Raw genomic sequence first — 24,145 nt, 5'->3', positions numbered from 1 at the left:
TTTGGGGAGGGGCGTGGGCAGGCACACCGTTTACCTCTGTCCGCTCTCCTAACTTCACCAAGACAAATACCTAGGATACGACATTTGACAGTGAAAAATCTTTTGGAATCCTTTGCATTTTTCTCTGTATCGCTATCTCATTGATGATGATTAAGGAAAATATTTGTGTTGTATAAGGACCAGTGTCACACAACAGATGGTAACTTACTAAAAATTGTCAGTTTCAGTACACTGACGTTATAAATATGTTCTAAAAATCAAATCGAGGGATGTCCACCAGTTTATTCTTACTAAGAAACTGCTTTGTCCTTAATGATTTATGATGGATTGGATCATGACAAAGTGGGGAGCTGATCTGAGAATAGCCAGCTGCCCGAAAAGAATCTGCGTGTGGCTGAGCTTCCTAGTGGGACCGAGAGCCCAGGCAGGCACATCTCACTGCTGCTAGATGTGCTGTTTGAGGCATCCTGGAGAAAGAGCGGCCCAGAGGCCGGAGCTGTGGCAATGGCTTAATTTGCAAAAAGAGAAGAAAGCCAGATGCCACAGACCACAGATCATGGCACCAGGTGCGACCATGCAGAGGACAGATAGCCCGTGACTCCACGCTCTGAGTGAGGCTGGGAGGTGAGAACACGACTCTCTTGTCTATTTGGTGGATCAGCAAGTGTGGAAGGCAATGGAGACATAAAATGAATGAGACGGGGCTTCCCTGGTGGCTCAGTGGTTGAGGGTCCGCCTGCCGATGCAGGGGACGCGGGTTCGTGCCCCGGTCCGGGAGGATCCCACATGCCGCGGAGCGGCTGGGCCCGTGAGCCGTGGCCGCTGGGGCTGCGCGTCCGGAGCCTGTGCTCCGCAACGGGAGAGACCACAGCAGTGAGAGGCCCGCGTACCACAAAAAAAAAAAAAAAAAGAAGGAGACTAATAGACACTGCCCTCCGGGAACATAACGTCAGTTAAGAGACCAAAGGTAAGAAATTGACATTTATTAGCAATAAAAATACAAAACCATCAGTACAATCTCAAGGTAGGAGAAACCCATCTACATGGGACATACATGGAAAAGTCAGGAGGACTTGTCAGCTGTCTGACTCGTGGTGTGATGGAAACGTCCAGAAGGCCGGCCACCTTCACGTTCAGGCCAAGAAGGAAGCTGACCATGGCTCTGCCTATAACCATTAGACCAGCACCAATCCTTAACTGGGAGCCTGGCTGACTAGAACATATCCGTCCATAGGAGAGAACCGGGAGGTGGAACTATCTGGAAGCCTCTTTCTGAGATGTAGGTAAAGGAGCCAAGAAGATTTCACCGTGAGCTGACTTTGGGCTTGACGAGGGTTTGGATTCTCTGACACCCCCGGAGGACTAACCGGGCCTCAGCTGATGGAAAGAGGGCTTCTGTTAACCAGTGATCCTTGCTCTAGCGGTTGATTAGAATCGCACAGGATGGGCTGGTTCTAAGAAAATGTCCATGCCCCATTCGAGGAGATTCTCTTTTCCTTGGTCTGGGGTAGAACTGGGGTACTGGAGGTCTTTTCTTTTATGCTCTCCTCTGGGTTAAGTAGAAAGAAAGTGTTTTCTAACAGTGGAGTTGGGCTGCCTCTGGAAGAAGTGAGTGTCGGAATGTGGGCCAGGGCTATCCAAGGTCTTGCTTGCCTGAGCAGACAGGCCAGAGGGCAAGGGGCTGGGCTGCACTGGAGGAGGGGGATGGGAAGGCGACCCCCAGTTTCCATGGGGGAAAATATGTATCTGACATGCACAGTCACGGGGAAGCTCAGGACCCAGGAGTCACCCGGTAAGAGGTGACACCGGCAGATATCAGGAAGAGAGATGGTGGTGTGACATCAAGGGGTGTCCCAAGGCACCGTCAGTGAGAGTCTGCGAATCCCAGTGCAGGAGATCCCAGAGGCAGGCCCCAAAGGTAGAGCCTGAAGGATGCACCCTTGTAACCCCAGCACCCAGAAATTTCCACATGCGGTAAGTGCTCAGGAAATATTTACAAGTAAACAAGATAAGGTCATAAAGCTGGTAAACTAGCCCCCCCCCCACGCACACACACAAAAAAACCTCAAGACAAAATAAAGTTCAGTGGCACCAAAAGAAGGCATATGAATTAAAAGTTAATACTATGTTTCAGCTACTCAGCTGGCAAAACTTTTTTATCATTATAGTTATGCTGTAACCGACAGACATCACCTATGCATATAAATAAAGAAAAAGAAAAACGAAAGGTTCATTGGACAAACGTGACGGTGATGCAGCGGATTACTTCCTCGGATTTTTAAAATCTTTATCGCATTGTTGCAATGGTGTCTTTTCTACAGTTAATAAGCATTTTTGCAAAATGTGCAACATGGCTGTGGCATTAGCTCGCAGGAGGAGCTGGGGGGAGCCAGCCCCCCTCTCTGGACATCCCTGGCCGGCAGCTGCACAGAGCAGCTCCTCAGTGATATTTATAACATTTCTGAACGATCGGAAAGGCTGGACGTATCTAAGACCTGTCTCTTATTGGGACTCACTGGGCCTACTGGGTGGCAACACCAGCTCACTCAGGTCAGCAGACAGTGAGGAGACGGAGCCAGGGCGCGTGGAGGGCTCAGGACCTGGCAGGCGTGGGCTGGAGCTGGGAGTTGCAGGACCCAGGTCCACCGGGACCAGCTCCTCTGTCCACCCCCTTCTCTAAAGAAGGCCGTATGGTGGCTGGGACCCACGTTCTCACCTTGCTGCCAGCTGGCCGGTCCCCCCGTGTGTCCCCACGCCAGTGCAGAGACAGCCAATGTGGCTGGCCAGTCCAGCTCCTTGGGGTCAGGCTGCTCCAGGAGAGGCACGTCTCTCTGGTTAGAACGCCCTCCAGCCACTTGGCTGAGCTGGAGGTTGTGCCCAAGAAGCTTCCATCAGAAAGGGATGTTGGTCAAGGCGGGCACCATTGACAGGTGCAACTGTACTTGTATGACCGCTTCACAGTGAAAGACTCAGAAAAAAAAAAAAGTGACTTTGGAATTGAGAGGGTAAAACCTCCTGGTGGAATTTCTCTCTCCCAATAATTGTCAAAATGAGCAAGATATGAAGTGTTTAAAACAGCAACCAAAGGAAAGGATATGTCCAATAAACTACTGACCAAAGGAAGAAGTATCTCTAAAAAGGAAAGCAGACGTGTTCCATCGTGCTTTCTCTCTGGTTAAAAGGTGTCTCCTGTGACGGCCAGTTATGTCATTATCACGTGGAAAGTCGTGGGAACTGCTAACGTCTGCTGTCATTCTGTGAAATCGGGATCAGATGTTTCCAAAACTGGTCTTACAGTGTTTTACTCCACTTGAGAACTTGATATTTATTATAGACATAAAGCTGTACAAATAGACCTATAAATCTTATTTTTACTTACATGCGTTAAACGCCTAGAGAACAGGCCTGATGCTGGTTCCATAGAGGGTACAAAACATCAGCAAGATGGAATCCTCCTCCATGGGGGCCCACAGCCCAAGAGAGCAGCTAAGACAGGCACACAAATAGCCAATAATATGCACAGAGAAACAGGCTCCAGGAAGGATAAGCAGATCCTGCTGAGCAAGGGGAGAGTCTTTTGAACCTGGGAGAATCCAGGAAGGCTTCACAGAGGAGGGGATATTTGCCTCCGACCTAAGAAGAAGAAGATGGGAAAATGAATTGTGGTCAGAGATGGGTGGGCGCGCTGACACACACCCCCCAGTCTGTGCCCGTACTCCAGCCAGAGTCATGACCTGACAAGCAGATCCATTCATGCCAGGCTCTGCGGGGACCCCCAGGTGGCTGCCCTGCTCTCAGACCAAGTTCACACTCTCTGAGGAACTCGGCTCCTGGGCCTTCCAAAGTCCGTCCCCTCTCTGTGTCTCTGTCTCTGTCTCTCTGTCTGTCTGCTCAGCCCGGTTCCATACGCCCCTGCCCTGCTAACTTCCAGTTACCAAAAGCAACACAGCCTTCCAGCTCAGACTCACATGGACTCACATGGACTGGTCCCTCTGCTGAAAGCGCTTCTACGGTGCTCCCTCCCCGGGGCAACACTCCTCCCCCTCCCTTTCCCCTCCCCCTCCTCCTCCACCTCTACCCATATGCAGGCGCACACTCACCACCTACAGGGGCTCCCAGAGGCCAAGTACAGGAAGATCTGAGTATCCAAAACCAAAAGAGCCACCAGCACGTCCGTCAGCAACGCACTGAGTACAAAATACAAAAGATCTGTGAATGCTTAGTGATACCTGGAGAGAGAGAGGCGGGTAGAGAGATGAGGAATATCTCTGAGAGTATTAATGAGCTATTTTAGGTGCCCCTTGCTGTCCGCGAATCATCTGTGTCATCCAAGGACACGCCTTTTTCCGCCACTGGCCTTCTCCGAGCTTCCCGGGCTGATTCTTCTCGAATGACTGGGTGTCCTGGGCTTTGTGAGTGAGTGGCGCTCCTTCCCCCGTGAGCTCTGATTTCCTGTGGGTCCTGGAAGGTGGGTCAGTTGCTCCATAGGCGTGGAGCCCCCAGGATTTCTGGGTCCAGGTTCTCCCCCCGGCTCTGCAAGGCGGGGGGCCCCGCGAGGAGGCTGTGTTGGCCCCCCGCGTGTTTCGTGAGCTGTGGTCCCCGCAGGTCTCCCATGTCACCCCACCCCCGCGGGAGTCAGAGTCCTTCCGCCACCCTGACTTCCTCCTGGGAGCTCCCATGGCTCTCGTGAGCTCATTTCACGTGTCTTCCCGACTGCCACGTGGAGCAGGGGGTGAGAGGTAGGCGGGGATCTGGTACACGGGCGCTGCCGAAGCACGGCGCGTGGCGCGTGGGGTCTCAGAAACGAGGGCACGTCCTGTGCCCAGCGTCACCAGAGGCGCGCACCGCCTTATTGCCGCCGCTCCTTCAAGCCATGCAGAGAGCACTGTGATTGCTTTGGGAAACTCCTCACGGACATCGTGCAGACCAGCATCCTTCCTTTTGCCCTTTGTGGGGTGACAATATAACCAGGGTTTTGGTCATCAGGCACCTGACTCTTAATACAGTACAAACATTATTGCCCAGAAACCTCAGATGGGGCTTTGCGAGAGGTAAGGCTCTTCACGACGCGGAGCAGCCCTAGTGGGGTAGGGCAAAGGGGACTTCTGCTGGGGGTCGGGGCAGGCCCTCCGGCTGCAGTGGCCGGTGTCCCTGCGGCTCCGATCTGGCTGCACAGAGGCAGCTGGGACCAAGGGAGACATGGCCAGGCTCTCTGTGCAGCGGGGGCCCAGGGCAGGGAGGCTGGCAGGACCTCCAGCTCAGGCTGGGGCTCAGGACTGGCTTCCTGGCCCAGGGAGGGGACAGGCAAGCCAAGAAAGGAGCAGCCCGGCTGCTCCTACAAACCACCAGCTGACAAGTGGTGGAGCAGAACACAGACGGAGAGTAGCAGCACATCTGGGTCACGGGAACGTGGCGAAGGAGGCGGCAGGACTTGGGTGGGCATCAGCTTTCAGAGCAAGGAAGGAGCAGAGCATCAGAGGACAGGACCCCTCGGGGTGGGGTACCCCAGGGAGCCTGAAGGCAGAGCTAAGTCTCCAGACCTCCCCGCCCTGGTCGGTGGACACAGCACCCCCTGCTCAGACTGGTCAGCAGAGAAACTGCCCAGGTGGGCAGACGAGGGGCCGGACCTTCGCCCCACAAACCAGAAAAGAGTCTACGTGCTTTTCTATAGTCACAGCAACCACGAGGTACGTGCCTTTTACTGTCCGATCGCGACAGATAAACTCTGCCTGTAATTAACAAGTGTATAATGCTGCTTTCACAGGAAGAAGGTGAGGGCTGGAAAATGTCACCGAGTGTTTTCCTTCATATGATGGAAGAAGGAAATAACGTATACAAAGGTCAGTTTAGCAGAATAGGTGTGCTGACCGAGGTGTCCCTGTCCACCCAGTGTGGCCTCAGCCTCTGTTGGGCAGAATTCGGTGCCCAATCATGAGAGGCTGCAAACATGCAATTCACAGCCAAGACCTTCTGTCCGTCTCTCTTTTAAAATTCCCTTGGGTGGCTTCAAGGCATATAACTGGTAAAAGAGCAAGATGGGAACATAATCTAAACTCTGTTCTGTTTTGAGCCCTTAAGACTTCGGCTGAATACTCTCTTGCTAGGAATGAAAGGGAAGAGGATTTTCCCTGGATTGTTTAAATTCAGAAAATCAATGCCGTATGTACAGTAAGATGTTTTAATCCTATTAGACTAAGACTCGTGCCTGAACGCTGACACCTAAATCTTTTCTCCCATGTTCAGCACTTAGCAGAGTATAATCTGGCTCATCCGGCAAGTGTATGAATTGGTCTTTGAGACACTCTCATTATACTTTACTGGAACGATTATCCGATTCCTGTGGTTCCGCTCCACCCTCACAAATCCCAACACAGAAGGACCTGCCAAGGTGACCCTGGCCATCAGTGTTGTTTGGAAATTCCTGAAAAATGCAGTGAGGGCGTGAAGTAGAATATTTCCAAACTCCAGTCACATGCGTTACTCCTTCCTAATTCTGGTCTTAGGTGGACAGCACCGCTACTATTAATTACTTAATATCTATTTTTAATTGATGCACAGTTTTTACCCCAACTAATTGAGCCTCATCCTCAGCAACTATATCAAAAGTCGTTGCAGGTTTGATATGCTGGTTCTATAAAATAAGAATGTCCATGGACTTCCCCCCCACCTCCCGCAGTCCAATGGTTAAGACTCCACACTTCCACTGCAAGGGGCAAGGGGAGCGGGCTCAGTCCCTTTCATTTACCACCAGTGGCAAGGGTCCCACTCTACCTGAGATGCTGAACGAAGGCAGAAGCACAGGGACAGGATGACCCCAGCAGGATTCAGTGACTGCTTTCATTGGGGAGGAAGGAGGTCACAGGGTAAATTAACATTGATTAGGTGCCCAAGACGCACAAGGCTTTGTGTTTTCGTTCCCACCTTACTTACGTTTATAACAAGCAGGAGCGGTAAACTTCACTTACCCACCATCAGCAGGTCTGATCTTCTATCAGGTCTACTGATAGAAGACCTGCCATCATTCACGTTGGAGAACATCAACTCTTTTTCTTTTCCATTATGGTTTATTACAGGATGTTGAATATAGTTCCCTGTGCTATACACACAGTAGGACCTTGTTGTGTATCCATTCTATATAGTTTGCATCTGCTAACCCCAAACTCCCACTCCAACCCTCCCCCATCCCCGCCACCTCCTTGGCAGCCACAAGTCTGTTCTGTATGTCTGTGAGTCTGTTTCTCTTTGGAAGATTAGTTCATTTGTGTCATATTTTAGATTCCATAAGTGATATCATATGGTATTTGTCTTTCTCTTTCTGACTTACTTCACTCAGTATGGTAATCTCTAGGTTCATCCATGTAGCTGCAAACGGCATCATTGCATCCCTTTTTTATGGCTGAGTAGTATTCCATTGTATAAATGTACCACATCTTCTTTATCCGTTGCTCTGTCGATGGATATTTAATTTGTTTCCATGTCTTGGCTATTGTAAATAGTGCTGCAATGAACACTGGGGTGCAAGTATCTTTTCAAATTACAGTTTTGTGCAGCTATATGTCCAGGAGTGGGATTGCAGGATCATATGGCAACTCTGTTTTTTAGTTTTTTGTTTTTGTTTTTGTTTTTTTTTTTGCGGTACACGGGCCTCTCACCGTTGTGGCCTCTCCCATTGCAGAGCACGGGCTCCGGATGTGCAAGCTCAGTGGCCATGGCTCACGGGCCCAGCTGCTCTGCGGCATGTGGGATCTTCCTGGACCGGGGCATGAACCTGCATCCCCTGCATCGGCAGGCGGACTCCCAACCACTGCGCCACCAAGGAAGCCCTGTTTTCAGTTTTTTGAGGAACCTCCATACTGTTCTTCATAGTGGCTGCACCAACTTACATTCCCACCAAGATAATACCAACTCTTTAACAAACAACGGTGCCAAGCAATCACTATCGAAGCATCCATTCACTTACATATTCACTCAACAAGCATTGATTGACTCCAATGTGCAGGTGCAATGCTAGCCTGGAGCTACAGAGCTGGCACATGCCATCAGCAGGCTCACAACACACTAGGTGCTGTGGCAGTAGGTGGGTGGGGACAGTGGCACAAGTTGGATGGCTTGTTAGGCTGGCCTCAACCTTCTCCGATGGAGCCAGCTAGGAATCGCAGTAAGTCACAGGCCTGGTTGTGGTGCCCCCGGAACTCAGGGCTGGGTCCCAGACAATAGCTGCCATTTGTTAAGACACCACTTCACGTGACTTCATGTATTGGTTTGTACACACTGTCTTTTGTTTCGTATTCTGCATGTCTATCACCAACCTTCGAGATAATTTTCCAGGCCTTCGAACGCATTAGGTAATTGACCAGCTCCTCTCCTTCTGAATACCTCCCTTCTGGAGCCCTGCCAGCTGTCCTCCTGGGGCTTCCTTTGCCTTCCCTGACTGTCACCCCTTCATTGTCCTGTTACTCCGTCATTTTGGTGGAGCCTGTCCTACTGGGCGTCCCGAGAGGGGCTGCCGGTGGGGAGTTTTAGGTGCCAGGTACATCTCAATACACTCACACGCGGGATTTGGAAGGCCTGGCTCCCTTGGCCTCTGATGTAACTACATGGAGAAAGACAGAAAAGTGGAGAAGAGCAAAATTCTCACCTACCTTAACAAGGAGTCAGGAGCCCATGTCTAAAGTTGATGAATCAAGAAGCAGTAGTGGGCTTCCCTGGTGGCGCAGTGGTTGAGAGTCCGCCTGCCGATGCAAGGGACACGGGTTCGTGCCCCAGTCCGGGAAGATCCCACATGCCGCGGAGCGGCTGGGCCCGTGAGCCATGGCCACTGCGCCTGCGCGTCCGGAGCCTGTGCTCCGCAATGGGAGAGGCCACAACAGTGAGAGGCCCGCGTACCACCAAAAAAAAAAAAAAAAAAAGAAGCAGTAGTATAAGCGTATTATCTAGACATTGGGAGAGGAACAGAGAAACAACCAAAAGAGCCCACGTGAAGCTAGATCACTTCATACCCTCCTCCTGTGGGTCCTGTGCTCTTCCTCCCACAGGCTGCTCACACTCCCACCTCAGGGCTGTCGTACTTTCTGTTCCCCTTGCCTGGAATGCTTTTCCCTTCAGGCCTTCTCCTGCCTCACCTGTGCCCGCCCCTGACCCCACTTTACTCACCTCCCTCTGACTTCCGTGTGTGCGTTTGCTGTCTTCCCGCAGGGGGCTGGGAGGGCGGGGTGCCAGATCCACGAGGGCAGGGCATGAATTTCATAATTTACAAAGAGATCAGATTTATGAATAAATCTGAATCTAGTCAATGCCTTTTTGAATGAATGAATGTGGGAATTAATGCCACTGGACAGTGTAACTAGAAGGCAGAGGTTTTTTATTATAATCTTTTCAATACTCTGACTTTAAAATAAGGTGCATGCATTATTTTGATAAAAACAGTAATTAATTTGGGGGACATCTAATGTTCCCATGGGAAGCCTGCAGACCCACCCAGCAAAGCTCTTGAAACAACCCACACCTAGTGTGTAATATGTTTCCATCAAGACTTCTGAAAACGCAAAGCCACTCGGGAGCAGAAAACATGAAGCGTGATTTTCCTAGTTGGCTGTTGGGGCATTTGATGAGTTATCTGTCAGGTCTTCGGTAACGTACAGAAATTAAATGTTTTCATCTGAGAATTCTTTTCATAAGAATAAAAGGTTTTCCTTCTCAGACGAAACATTAGCATTTTAATCACTGAGATTAAGCCCCCTTCTCGGTCACCCCTCGACGCGCAAAAACTGCAGCAGCTCCCGCTTTCCCAATTCTGGGATAAAAGCTCATTCTCTGCTGTAGGAAAGAGCCGGCAGTTGTTTTCCTTTGAGAGCCGTGAACAGCTTCCTGCATTTCGAAATGTCCATGAAATTCTTGAAGGGATTGAGAAGTGCCCTGTGCAAAAGTGTCATGAGAAGAACAAAGCTGCAGTGGAAAACTAGGTCCATTTACATGAACTAGAGGTGAAGCCGGGAAAGGCTGCTACGAACTGCTTTATCTGTAAAATATAGTTACAGCTCCAGAAGTGGGGAATGTCACAAGGTGCCACTGCTTTTACATAAATAATCATATCTTGCTTTCTTTTCTGTTGAGTATTCTGTGTTCCTTTCATTATGAAACGCATTGCTTCCCAGTCTTAGTAAATCTATCCCGTGAAAAAGCAGTGTCGCTTCCTTTAAATAACAAAGCAGTTTTGCTCTAAAAGATCTTAATGAAACAGGTGGGTTTTGCTGTGGGAGATTTAGTCATCATACAAGGGGGAAATCTGCTAGAAAAGAGTTGTTATTAGTGAATAGCACGCTTTAACACAGTTATGGTATTTTCAAAGGGGAAAGCTTACAATTTTAAACCCATAAAAAAGAAGCATTATATTATTCCTGCATTTCAAAGTTTTCCACAGTCTAAGCTTATGTAAATTTCAGAAAAATGTACAGAGACAGAGCAGTTGCCTTCAAGCCGTGAGAGCCAGCCTCGCCTTTGTGTACTCACACCTTACAAGCTCACTGCAAAATCCCCCTTCTCGGGGCGGGGACAGGCCTTCAGGCCAGAGCAGAAACTGAGGCCACCCTCAGACAGGCATACAGGAAGCACAGCCCCAAACCTCTCCTGCCGTATCATCCCGTCCCATCGTCTGAGCCCTAGCGGCTGGGCCATCTCTCACGTGGCCACCCCGCTTGGGAAGGACATGTGGGTGAATTAATTCTATTGAAATGTTACCCCCTCTGTGATGTGTTTCTTGTCTATTTCTTATAAATCCACACTGGCCACCCTAGAAAAGGTTTGGGAACTTTCATCATCCTCATTTTCAAAAATCTGCCCCTGAAACTTTGCATCACCCGTAGGTTTCTCCTTGCTATCTTCCTGGCACAGACTCTGACCAGCCAAGGATTGGCCCCACCTAGGCCGCACTGCCCTTGGTTTGCTGGTGGGAGGCCGGTGAGCCTAAGAGCCCTCGCCGGGCCTGGAATCCAGACAGGCCGACCCTTCTGCCCAGCTAACTGTCCAGGAAGTGAGCCAGGCCTGACCTGTGTGTGGCCATCACCCTGTGATACCCCTTCTCGCTTCCAGAAATCTCCATGCCAGCCTCTGGGAGCAGCGTCAGGGTCTCCAGCCTGTGGCCCGTGGACCCGACCCACACTTCCGGAAACCTGGAGCTGCACACCCACATCCCGTCTTGCTCCCCTTGCGTCCTGTGTGGTCCCGACTCGGACCCCTCTAAGAGGACACGCCCAGTGGTCCTCAGCGCCCTCACTTCCGCCTGCTGTCTGGGCACAAGTGCTTTTAGAGTAGCCGCTGTCCTGCCTGGTTCCTCGCCCCTCGAGAGGTGGAGATGGTTGACAAGGAAAGGGGAGACTGTGAGACCAGCAGCTGGAAAGTGGCCGCCTGGGGGATCCACCTGACGGGGCTTCCACCTGCCGGAGCCCTCCGGACGATGCCCTTGCCCGGTCGCCCTTTCTTGTGTCTCTGCGTCTCGGCGCCCTTTTGCTCCATCTCCCCAGGACCTGCAGCCATTCCTGGCTCACGCCGCGCCCCATCCCTTCTCCTTCCCTTTCTCGTTGTTTCTGCTCCTCCCCGGCCTCCATGACTTCACATGGAGATGCCACCCTCCTCTCTCATCTGTTTGCCCACTTGACTCTCCGAGAATCTTCTCTTCTCTGCTGTCCGCCTTCACAGCTGACACCTCTTGCTCCCGGTGCGCCCAGACGTATGTTTCTGCCTGTGACCTTGACTGTCCTCTAATGCCACCCTTCTTGGTCAGCTGTGTTGCAGGACACGGTCCTGGCTAGTCTCAGGATCCCGTGCGGTGCTTGTAGGAGAGGCCGTGCTTGAGAAACTTCCATGCCGTTGTTCACCGCCTGCCATCGAGGCCCCCGCACGACCCCCTTTCTTCCCAAGCCATAGCTGTTGTCAGACAGAGGTGGGGAAACCCCTGCCTGGGGCCCCGAGGCCCTGGGTTGCCTTCCAGACTTGAAAGGCATCAGTGCTCCAGTTATGCGTACCCGGCAAAGTGGCCCAGCTCAGTGGTGGTTGCAGGTTTGGTTCCAGAAATTCTCCATCACATTCTGAACACAAATTCAAGGAAGAGATCTCATTTCCCAAACCGGCAAGTCTTTTTCCCCTGGGAGATCCCCCAAGCCCACAGCCAGGATCCGGTAATCTGCACCTCTGTGCAATTTGGAACTCCCCTTCTGAGAAAACAGGTTTATTTGCATTTATTCCAGTGATACAGAATTACCCTTATTTCCTCTAGGATCACATTTCTCTAACCATCCTCCTAACTGCCAGGCAAAAGAGAAATGTAAAATGTGTATGATTTCAAAAACATCCAAAAAGTGATACAAAAATAGAACCGTTGAATTAGGGGCAAATAGTGGGTACTTGTGCGTTCAGTGTTGGCTTTTACTAGGAGCCAGGGTAAATTACTGGTGGGCTGAACTAGCAACAAAATCTCTCCTATTTCAGCGAATCATCTGAATAATAAAAATAATGTAAAACATATCACAGAAACAGTCACCTATAACTGTATAATCGCACAGTTAACATATTATTTTTTACATGTTTTTAATCGTATGGAAGAATACTGTTTGTTTCATACTTTTTTATTGGATCTTTTCACATCAGCAGTTTCCTTCTTTATTTTTTAGATATTATACAGGCACAATCCTTCTGTCTGGGAAGTGGAGAAGGGTGTAGGGCAGAAAACTGAGTTTGTGTTATTTATCACAAAACTGCATTCCTTACTATCAACCACAAAGGAATGGGCACTTGCCATCTACCTTGACAAGGATTAAATCATGAGCCACTGCGGCTGCTGACCTTCGACACCCCCTGAAAGGAGTTCAAGGTGGAGAGCAGAGACGAGGCCCTCTGTGCTCTGGGAAAAACTGGCCGAGCAGGTCTTCAGAATAGTTAGATATTTTCAGGAGCCAATTTTGCGAGCCCAATTCTTGCATCTCCTTGTGTCTAGAAAAATCACTAAAATCCTTCATGGTGACGATTGCTCCTCGTGACTAGCGGAAAACCTGCTGCAAAAAAATATGTGCTCAATTGCATGTACTCCCCCTTCACCAAAATCACATATAGGCTAACCTTACCCCCTGCCTCTTTAGAGCAGTTTCTCAGAGCTCTCTGAGACGCTGTCTCCCAGGCTATAGTTCTCATTTTGCCCCAAATAAAACGTGACTCACAATTCTCATGTTGTACCTTTTTTTTTTAAGTCGACATTAGTCTTCACGCTGAAAAAATTTCATTTTCTTTTTCTTTATCCTTCTGGAGTACAGACCTGTGGAAGAATAAAGATGAATCGTGGAATGTCCCCCAGGGCTACGATCCCGAACTGATCAAAGAGGACAAACGGAAAGAATTGGAGTCGGAGATCAGGCTGCAGGTAAGACTGCTTTTATGCTGTAGTCCCAGTAAGTCATTCACTGCAGTGCTTTGTTACAATTTCCTGTTAATAACCTACCCAGAATTTAAGCTATTTTTAACTTCACAAAGAAAACACAAGTCATGCGAAGTCACCTAAACCTAGGGTCTTTTGTATTCACCTAGGTTGACGAGCTGATGAGACAGGAACTAAAAAACTTAAAACTAGCTGTGAACAGAGAGAAGGAATTATCGGGCAAAACAGGAAGGAAGAAAGGAAGTCAAAAGGTGAGTGGTTCTTATGCACGGGAAGCAGAGGGCAGATGCAAACCGTGACCAGGAGCCCGGCCCCTGTGGGCGGTGACCCGTCCAGGCGTGCTGCCCGCGGACCCTGGCTGTCCCAGGCTGATTCTCCGGGAAACGTGCCTACCTTTGGTGAATTTACCTTGGTCCACCGGGTAGCCCTCGGGGTTGTGGGCTCATAAATGAGATAAATCCAACAGACTGGGAGTAACTTTCCCAGTCCCCCATCACTGCAGATCCGTGGTACCCAAGCCCCACAAGTGGGATGAGACCTATCGGGGGAGCTGGGGCATGTGTCTCAAATGCCCACTCTCTCTCCCTGTAGAAGCTCTGTAGGGGAAGCCAGTGGCCATGAGCTGGTTCTTTGTGAGTCGGGGAATCCGATGAATTGAATTTTCAGTTGCTACCCATCCGTCTCATAGTGGTTTAGAGTAGCCAGTTGGATTCCAATATTCCATGTTCACATACTAGGGTCCTGAGAGATAATAGAAAATATACATATTGGTGTCTGCCCCTGGTTCTTGGCAGGGAGCTCCTGGAACCCTTGTAAATTCCTAAGTGAGAAGCACACTGGAAGCGTCTTTTGTTACCGCGAGGCAATGCTGGGTGGGTTCCTAGATGGCTCCCAGGTGGGGGATGGTTACAGGGAAGACCAAGCCATGATTAGAAGCCTGGAGTTCTCAGCTCCACCCACCGCCATTCTCTAGAGAGGGGACAGGAGATGGAAATGGGGTTAATAATTGATCAAGCCCACATGAGGAAGCTTCCATGAACCCCCAATAATAATGGGATTTGGAGAGTTTCCAGGTGGGTTAACACATCCACATACTGGGAGGGTAACACACTGCAGTTTCACAGGGGCAGAAGCTCCTGCACTCAGGACCCTCCCAGACCTTACCCTACATACCTCGTCATCTGGTTGTTCTTCTGTATCCTTTATCTTATCCTTTAATGAACTGGTAGATGGAAGTAAGTGTTTCCCTGAGTTCTGTGAGCCACTCTCACAAATTAATGAAGCCTGAGGAGGGGTTTATAGCCGGTTGGTCAGAAACATAGGTGACAACATGGACTTGGCAGTTGGCATCTGAGATGGGGTGGGGAGCAGTTTGGTGGGACATCACCCTTAACCTGTGGGATCTGACTCTATCTCCAGGTAGTCAGTGTCAGAATTGAGTCAGATTGCAGGACCCCCAGCTGGTGTTGCAGAAAACTGCTTGGCGGGGGAGAACGCCGCACATCTGGCATCAGAAGTGTTGTGAACATGGTCCACGTTGATCCAGAGCCAGCCCCACCTCTGGGGCCAGGATACTCCAGGCAGAGGAGCTGGCAGGATTGTGGGCAGCCTTTGCCCTTTGAAGGCTTTCTCAAGTTCAATGGTCCGTCAGCTCTTCCTGGGACTCACACACTCCCTCAGAGTTTATCACACTCCCAGCTACATTAGTGACTAGTTTCACCAGCCCAGGGGCTGTATGGTGTCTTTACAGTGGCTCTATCCTAATGCTTTTTGTGTTGACTTTACAGTTTACAGTTTAGCTCTGACTCTGAATGTCCTTCATGGGCCTCTACTGAGGCTCCATCTCTGTAGCCCACTGAGGGCTCTCTATAGGCTATTCCCTCATCAACAGGAAATCAATATGCCTCCCATTGACCCTATGAATGAATTTCACGTCTTCAGAAAGTGATACTTTCATGAATGAACATGGACATCAAGCCAAACAAAACAGGAAATGAAGCCAGGAGGTGACTGTACGCCTCCAGCTGAGAATAGGCTTCCTCCTCTTACCCAACAACTGAGGGCACCCTCTGTACTGCTGCCCCCTCTCACTCCTTGCAGCCTGGTGTCTGCCCTCACCACGTCCTAACTCATGACATGTCACAGGGTGAGAAATTGCTATGAATTTCTCTCTTGGAATTAAACTGGTTGAACACACAATAAATAGATGCACTCAGGGTACCCCAATAGATTGATGGTAATTGTGTAACTGTAGAGTTTTCAGTTCTCAAAATTCCAATCCAAATGACCTTGGGAGACATAAATATGATTTCATTTCATAAGCTGAAACTTAATTAATTGTACTAAATCCCCTCCTTAAGAAGACCATTAGCAGAAGGGGAATGGGCAACCTTGAACATAGAAAAGGAGAAAGAGGACTCAGAGGGATAGAATTTGGCAGTATTATTTCAGCATTATCCAGAAACAGTGACTGGATCAGAGATTATACAGCAACCTGAGTGCTCCTTTCGAAATATAAATATGACCTTAGCACTCCATGCTGAAACCCTTCAGTGACACCCCAGTTCCCCCAAGGATAAAGACGACAGGCTTACAAGGCCATGACCAACGTTGCCAGTGTCCTCTTCTTCAGGCTCATCACCCAGTTCTCCTCCCTGGCTGCACTCCAGCACCCTGACCTTCCTCTTTGGGCCTCAAACACCCTGTGCTCCCTCCCACCACAGGGCCTTTGCACATGCTGTTCCCTCTCAAGAACTGTCTTTACCCCCACACCCTCAGTCCCTAGTGTAGTTAACCCCTACTCATCTCTGGGGTCTCAGTCCAAGCCCTTCTTCCTCAGGAAAGCCTTTTGGGACCTCCAAAGTAAGTCTGGTTGCTACACATACACTTGACGCTGAGTACCATGTCTTCCTGGTGCTTTATCACAGTTTTAATGTTACATTTACTGGTGAGATCATTTTGTTTCTTTCTGCCTTCCCAAATCTACTGAAGGGCCATGAGTCCACCGACTATGTGACTGTCTTTTCTGCTCACCTTTGTAACCTTTTCTGGCACATAGCAAGTCCTCAGCACATAATATTGAATGAATGAATTAATCAAATCTAGATCCTATGCAGATTGACCCCTATAGGCTAAATAAGTGCCTCAAGATGTCACAGTATGGCATAGGTAGCAATTCAGAGCATCCAGCGACCTCCTTTGCTTATTCCATACTCAACAAGCAACCTTCTGATGAGTTATTGTAGTTTCATGTTCATTTTCTTACAAGAAGGAAGGCTACAGAGTCTGTTTCCCTTGGCAATTATATTTCACATTATAATTTAATCTACTTACATTGCAGTCTATTCCCCCTTCTCTTGTGATTTAGAGATCCAAAATCAGATCTTGGGGGACGTATCATCTTTACTGATGGTTTCATTTAATAGTATTTATTGAGCACTACATGCCAGGTACAGTTCAAGGCACTTGAGATACAGAAGATAATAAGATAGACAAAGAGTCTGTACTTGCAAAAGAAGTTTGCAGATATGCAGGACTGTGAATCAACCCTGGATTTGCTGTCACCCCCATTATGACATCACTGAGTGAGGTCCTGACTCTCAGAGGCCATCTCTCTCTCTCTCTCGAGCTCCTCTCTTGTTCTAATCACAAAAACTTTAAGCACATAGGAGTTCCTGAAGTGGCCATGAAGCTCCTTGAGGATAGGATTCTTGACTGGCTCTATTTTTTGCATTCCTGAGTGCTAGCATATATAAATGGAAAAAAATGCCATATTTAAATAGAAATTTAGAATCTAAGTTTAAAAGAAACAAATAAACATTCTATAGTTGAAAAATATGGTATCCAAAAATAAGAAGTCTTCTAACTGGTTTAACAACAGCATAGACATAGCAAAAGGCAGGTTGACCTCAAAAACAAGTCAACAGGAAATCCAAACTGAAGTACAGAAAAAACAAATACTATAAAAAACGGAACAGAGAAGAAGAGAGATTTGAGACATGGTCAAAAGTTGTAACATGTGTAATTAGAATTTGCCCCAAAAGAGGAGAATGGAACAGAAGCAATACATGAAAATGTAATGTTTGTGAATTTTCCAAATCAGATGAAATACACACAGCCACAAATTCAAGAACCTTACTGAGGTCCAAGAAGGATGATTACAAAGAAAACCACATCTAGACACATCACAGTCAAAATACTGAAAGTCAAAGATAAAAGGCAAACTCTTACTAGATTTTTTTAAAGGCACATTTCCTTCAGGATAACAAAAAATAAGAAAGACTACTAAATCTCTCAACAGAAACCATGGAAGCCAGAAGGAAGTGTGAATAGCATCTTTAGAGACTGGAAAGAAATAACTGCTAACCTAGAATTCTATACCCAGTGAAAATATCCTTCAAAAATGAAAATAAAATAGAGACAAACAAAATCAGATTTGACTTAGCAGCAGCAGACCCATACTATGAAATTACTAAAACGATATTCTTCAGGCTGAAGGAAAATAATCCCAGATGAGAAAACAGAAGTGTAGGAAGGAATAATCAGCTCTTCAAAATGTAAAATTTGGGCAAGTATAAAAAGCTAACTATTCTTAAAATATTCTGGTTTTTAAAGCAAGAATAAGGGTCTGTACCATACATACAAAGAAAATATATAACAGCAGCAACAGAAAAGTTGGGTAGGAGTAAATGGACTTGTGAGATTGCTGCATTGTTCAGGGAGCCAAAAAGAGCTAATTTAAGGTAAATTGTAATAAATTAATTATGTATCTTACAATTTTTTAAATCATACTAAAATGTATAGCAAAAAAGTAATAGTGAAGATAAGCAGAAAAATTTTAAATAATTAATCAAAAAGAATACAGGAAAGGAAAAGTAGTAAAAAAAAGAAACGAAAATTAATAAATAATAAAAAGAAAGCAAATATGAATTTGATAGAATTAAATCCAATTAATTTAATCCATAATTACCTAAAATATAAGTGGACTAAATGTTCCATTTTAAAAGACAATGATTGCCAGACTGGAAAAAAACAAAACTCAACTATATGCTATTTATAAGAAACACACTTTAAACATAACAAATAGATATGTTGAAAATAAACTATAAACTATAGATGGTAAACTATAAACCATCAAAGTACTAGCCAAAAGTTAGCTAGTGTAACTCAGTATCAGACAAAACAGGCTTTAGCTAATAACCACCCTGCACCATCCAAACACCACAGAAAAAATGTGGCCCCACTCCAGTGCACACCAGCAAAGGCTGCATGGGGAGCCTAGACTTCTTCCCTCATGAAGACATAGGAGACAACCCAACACCCTCACTGGAGTGGTGTCAGACAAGATCAAATAAGGAACAAAGACTTTCATTCCTGCCCATTGGCTGTGAAGCCTTCCCATCCACTATGTCAGTGGAGATCACATGGGGAATCTTATCTGGACTCCACCCCCAACCAGTGATAACAAGGCACCCCTCCTTCCCTGCTGCGATGGATCAGAGGAGACCTAGTGGAGAGTCAGGACTTCACCACTTCCCAATGGTAAGTAACAAGGCCACCTTCACCTCAGTGTGAGTGGAGACCACATGGAGAGCCAGAACTCCCACCCCCACCCAGAAATATAAGGAGCCCCTCCCACAATGGATTGGGTAACCTAGACTTCTGCCTTCCTGGCAGTAACAGCACACCACACACACACGCACACACACACACACTGTTCCCCTGCCAGAGCAGTGTCAGAGAGAGTTAAAACAAGAGATTTAAATTAAGTTCAGAGTCTCATAACATAATACAAAAATGTTTAGGTTTTATTGAAAGTCACTCATCATAGAAGAACCTGGAAGATCTCAGACTGAAGGAAAACAGACAACAGATGCCAAGTCTGAAGTGTCAGAGATGTTAGAATTACCTGACAAACATGTTAAGGTAGCCATGATTTAAATGCTTCAATGAGTAATTATAAAGCTGCTAGATACAAATGAAAAAAAAAACAAAACAAAACAGAAAGCCCCAGCAGAAAAGTAGAAGATATAAAGAAGAAACAAATGGAAATTTTAGAACTTAAAAGTACAATATGCAAAATGCTGGATGAGCTCAGCAGCAGAACAGAGGAGACAGAGGAAAGAATCAGTGAATTGGAAGATAGAACAATAGAAATTATCCAATCTGAACAACAGAGAAAATAAACTGGAAAAAAAAAAAGCTAAACAGAGAATTAGGAACTGTGGGACTATTAAAAAAAATCTTATATTCATGGCATCAGAATCTCAGAAGGAGAAGAGAAAGAAGATGAGGCTGAAAGAGCACTTCAAGAAAGAATGGTTGAAATCTTCCCAAATTTGACAGGAGATATAAACCTGCAGATTCAAGAAGCTAAATGAATACCCAAGAGGGTAAATCTAAATACATCTGATCTGAGACACATCATAACTAATCTTCTAACTACAGAAGACAAAGAAAAAATCTGGAAAGCAGCCAGAGAAAAAAATGACCCTTTACCTATAGGAGAAAAACACCTTAAATGACTGTGGGTTGCACACCAGAAACTGAGACGGAAAGAAAGAGCACAATACTTTTTCAAGTGCTGAAATATAATAACTGCCAACCAGAATCTATACCCAGCAAAAATATTCCTCAACTGTGAAAAAGAAATCAAGATATTTTCAGATGAAGGAGAACTAAGAGAATTTTTCACCAGCAGATTCACCCTGAGAGAATTTCTAACGGAACTTCTTTAAATGGAAAGAAAATGGTTCAAAAAAAAAAAAAAAAAAAACCCTGGAGCATCAGAAAGGAAGAAATAACTTGTTGACCAAAAATATAGGTAATCTGGGTATCAGTGAAATCACAAAACACTCCATGTCATGGACCTCCTGGGTACTTCAGAAATACTAGAGGTAGCAGGTGCTCAGTGATGTAACCAAGGATCATCTACCTCGGGAGTCTCAAACTCAAATGCCTTCAGTGTCAGTCAAGTTCCATAAATGAGAGATGCAGGCAGAGGACTGTGATGAACTAAACAGCACACATGGCTCAGCTCTGGCCAGCGATTGCCAGGCGGGATGGCATACCCTGTCCTGCCAGATCTTCCAACTTCTCAAGAAAAGCCAGAAATCCTAACACAACATTGTAAGTCAACTATACTCCAATAAAAATTTATATATATATATATATTTATATATATATATGTAAATAGAATAGGCTTTTCTTCCCTTTCTAAATTATGTTATTTGATTGAAGCAAAAATTATGAAACTGTTGGACTTGGTTCTCAGTGATGCAGAGGAAATATTTAAGACAATATTACAAATGACAGGGGATGGGTAAAGGCATGTAAAGGGAATTAAGATTTTTCTACTTCACTCAAAATGTGACATGAGTAGACTCTGATTCACTATGCATATATAATGTAACACCCAGAGCAACCACTGGAAAAGTATACAAAGAGATACACTCAAAGAACACTATCAAATGAAATTCTAAAAATGGTCAAGTCACCTACAGGATGACAGGAAAAAGCAAATAAAGAGATAAAAAGTATAACAAAAAAATAATAAAATGGTAGACAAGTTCTAATATATCAACAATTACATTAAATGTAAATAGTGTAAACACACCAATTAAAAGACAGAGAGTACCAAAGTAGATTTAAAAACATGACCCAACTATATGCTGTCTGCAGGAACCTCATTTGATATATAATGATATAAGCAGGTTGTAAGTAAAAGGATGGAAAAAAAATATCATGCAAACAATCAAAAGAAAGCAGGAATGGCTATTCTAGTATCACATAAAGTAGATTTCAGAGCCAAGAAAATTATCAAAGTCAGGGAAGAACTTACATATGATAAAAGAGCCAATCCATCGAAGACATATTAATCCTAAATGTGCATACACCAAACAACAGAACTATAAAATATAGGAAGCAAAAACCAATAGAACTGAAAAGAAAAACAGACAAATCCACATTCATTCTCAAGAACTTATAGAATACTAGACAGAAAATCATCAGCAAGGATACTGAAGAACTCAACAACACCATCAACAGAGTCTAATTGAAATTTATACAACACTCCACCCAACAAACAGAATGCATATTCTTTGCAAGTGCCCACAGAATGCATTCCAAGACGGACCTTATCTGGTGCCATTAAACAAATCTCGACATATTGAAAAGAAATGAAATCATGGAGAGTGCATTCCCCTACCACAATGGAATCAAACTAGAAATCAATAACAGAAAGATAATATGAAAATCTCCAAACACATGGAAACTAAACAGCACACTTCTAATTCATAGGACAAAGAAGAAACAAGAGAACTCAAAACACATAATGAAAATACAAGATATCAAAAATATTTGGGACACAAATAAAGTAGTCCTGAGAGGGAACTTTATACCACTAAACACATACACTAGAAAAAGAGGAAAAAGTTCAAATCCATCATCTAAGCTCCCACCTTCAGAACTTCAGAACCTAGAAAAAGAAGAGCAAAAGAAAAAAAAATCCATAAAATGAGCAAAAAGAAGAAAAAGATAAGAGCAGAAATTAGTGAAATTGAAAACAGAAAAACAATAGGGAAGTCAGTGAAACAGAGCTGCCTCTATGAAAATTATCAACAAAATTGACAAACCTCTAGTAAGACTGACAAAAAAAAAGAAGTCACATATTACCAACATTAGGAATGAAACAAGAGGTATCACTACGACTGCAGATATCAAAAGAATAATAAAGGGATACTACAAACAACTACACACAAAATTTGACAACTTACACGAAATGAACACACTATTCCTAAAAATACAAACTACTACAACTCATTTAATATGAAATAGATAAATTGACTAGCCCTACATCTATTAAGGAAGTTACATTGTAATTAAAACAATTCCCCAGGTAATATCTCCAGGGCCAGATGGTTTCACTGGAGAATTCTACCAAATATTCAAAGGTAAATTACCACCAATTCTACACAGTCATTTCCAGACTAGAAGAAACACTTCCCAACACATTTTATAACAAGCTAGTGTTACCCTTAAGTGAAAACCAGACAAAAGCAGTACAAAAAAAAAAGAAACATACAGGCCAATATCCCTCATGAATATAGATACAAAAATTCTTAAAATATTTTCAAATAGAATGCAAAAATAAAGAGAACTATAAACCATGACCAAGTGGGGTTTATTCTAGGAATGCAAGCCTAGTTCAATATTTGAAAATCAACAATGGAATCAACTATGTTAACAGACTAAAGGAGAAAAAAATCACATGATCATATCAATTGATGCAGAAAAAGCATTTGACACAATTTAATGCTCACCCATGATAAATCTCTCAGAAAAATTAGAGAACTTCCATGACTTGATAAAGAGAATCTACAAAAACACCTACAGCTAACCTTCTACTTAACAGTGAAAGACTAAATGCTTTTCTCCTAAGACTGGGAGTAAGGCGAGTGTGTCCACTCACTGCACTTTTATTGAACATAGTGCTAGATGTTTTAGCCAGTGTGGTAGGACAAGCAAAGGAAATTTTAAAAATAAACAGTCCCTATTTGCAGACGACATGATTGTCTATTTAGAAAATCTCAAGGAATCTACAAAGAAACTCCTAGAAATAAAAAAGTGCATTCAGCAAGGTTGTAGGGTACAAGAGGAACATATAAAAATCATATTTCTGTTCACTAGCAATGAACAGATGGACAACAAGGTTAAAAATATAATATCTCTTAAAATCACTCAAAAATGAAATACTTAGGTGTAAAGCTAACGAAACGTGTGTAGGACTTGTATGCTAAAACTACACCATGCTGATGAAAGAAATCAAAGAAGATCTAAATAGATAAACATACTATGCACATGGATTGGAAAACAAAATGTAAAAATGTCAATTCTTTCCACATCAATATACAAGATTAATCCAATTCTTATCAAAATCCCAGAAAGATAGTTTATAAACATAGACAAGATTATCCTAAAATTTATATGGAAAGACAATGAATCTAGAATTGCTAAATCGATTTTTTAAAAGAGGAATAAAGTAAAAATCCATCTACCTAATTTCAAGGTTTATTATACAGCTACAGTAATCAAGACTGTTTGCTATTGGTAGAGGGTTAAACTGTAGATCAGTGAAACAAAACAGACAACTGAGACATAGGCTCACACAAATAGGCCTGACTGATTTTTGACAAAGATGCAAATGCAGTTCAAGAGAGGAAGGATAACCTTTTCAATAAATGGTGCTGGAGCAACTGGACATCCACAGACCAAAAAAAGAACCTTGAGCTAAGTCTCACATATTGTACAAAAAATAACTCAAAACAGATCATGTACTTAGATGTAAAATGTAAAACTGTAAGTTGTAGAAAAAATATATAGGAGAAAATCTTTGGGATGTAAGGCTAACAAAGAGTTCTTAAAATTAACACTGCAAGCACAAATCCATTAGAGGAAAATTTGAACTTCATCAGAATTAAAACTGTTTGCTCTGTGAAAGACCCTGTTAAGAGGGTGAAAAGACAAGCTACAGACTGGGACAAAACATTTGTAAAGCACATATCTGACAAAGACCTAGTATGTAGAACATACAAGGAACTCTCAAAACTCGACAGTCAGAAAATAAAACAATCCGATTATAAAATGGACAAGAGACATGGAGACATGAGACATTTCACCCAAGTGGATGTACAGAGGGAAAAAGAGCACAGAAAAGGTGTCCAA

General features: G+C 45.0%; 1 protein-coding gene across 3 annotated transcripts in view; it reads left to right on the top strand.

Annotated features, from left to right (window-relative positions):
• The window catches only part of IQCA1 (IQ motif containing with AAA domain 1), a 171,929-nt gene that overhangs the window by 87,113 nt on the left and 60,671 nt on the right, over positions 1-24,145 (top strand). For all 3 annotated transcript variants that reach the window (XM_059053485.2, XM_067027217.1, XM_067027215.1), the window contains exons 9-11: positions 5,765-5,840; positions 13,302-13,408; positions 13,573-13,674. In XM_059053485.2, the coding sequence (XP_058909468.1) occupies positions 5,765-5,840; positions 13,302-13,408; positions 13,573-13,674 (285 nt within the window). The remainder of the gene's footprint in view (positions 1-5,764; positions 5,841-13,301; positions 13,409-13,572; positions 13,675-24,145) is intronic.

Source organism: Kogia breviceps, chromosome 2, assembly GCF_026419965.1.
Source record: "Kogia breviceps isolate mKogBre1 chromosome 2, mKogBre1 haplotype 1, whole genome shotgun sequence".
Lineage (NCBI taxonomy): Eukaryota > Metazoa > Chordata > Mammalia > Artiodactyla > Physeteridae > Kogia > Kogia breviceps.
This window is presented reverse-complemented; position numbering and strand designations above follow the sequence as displayed.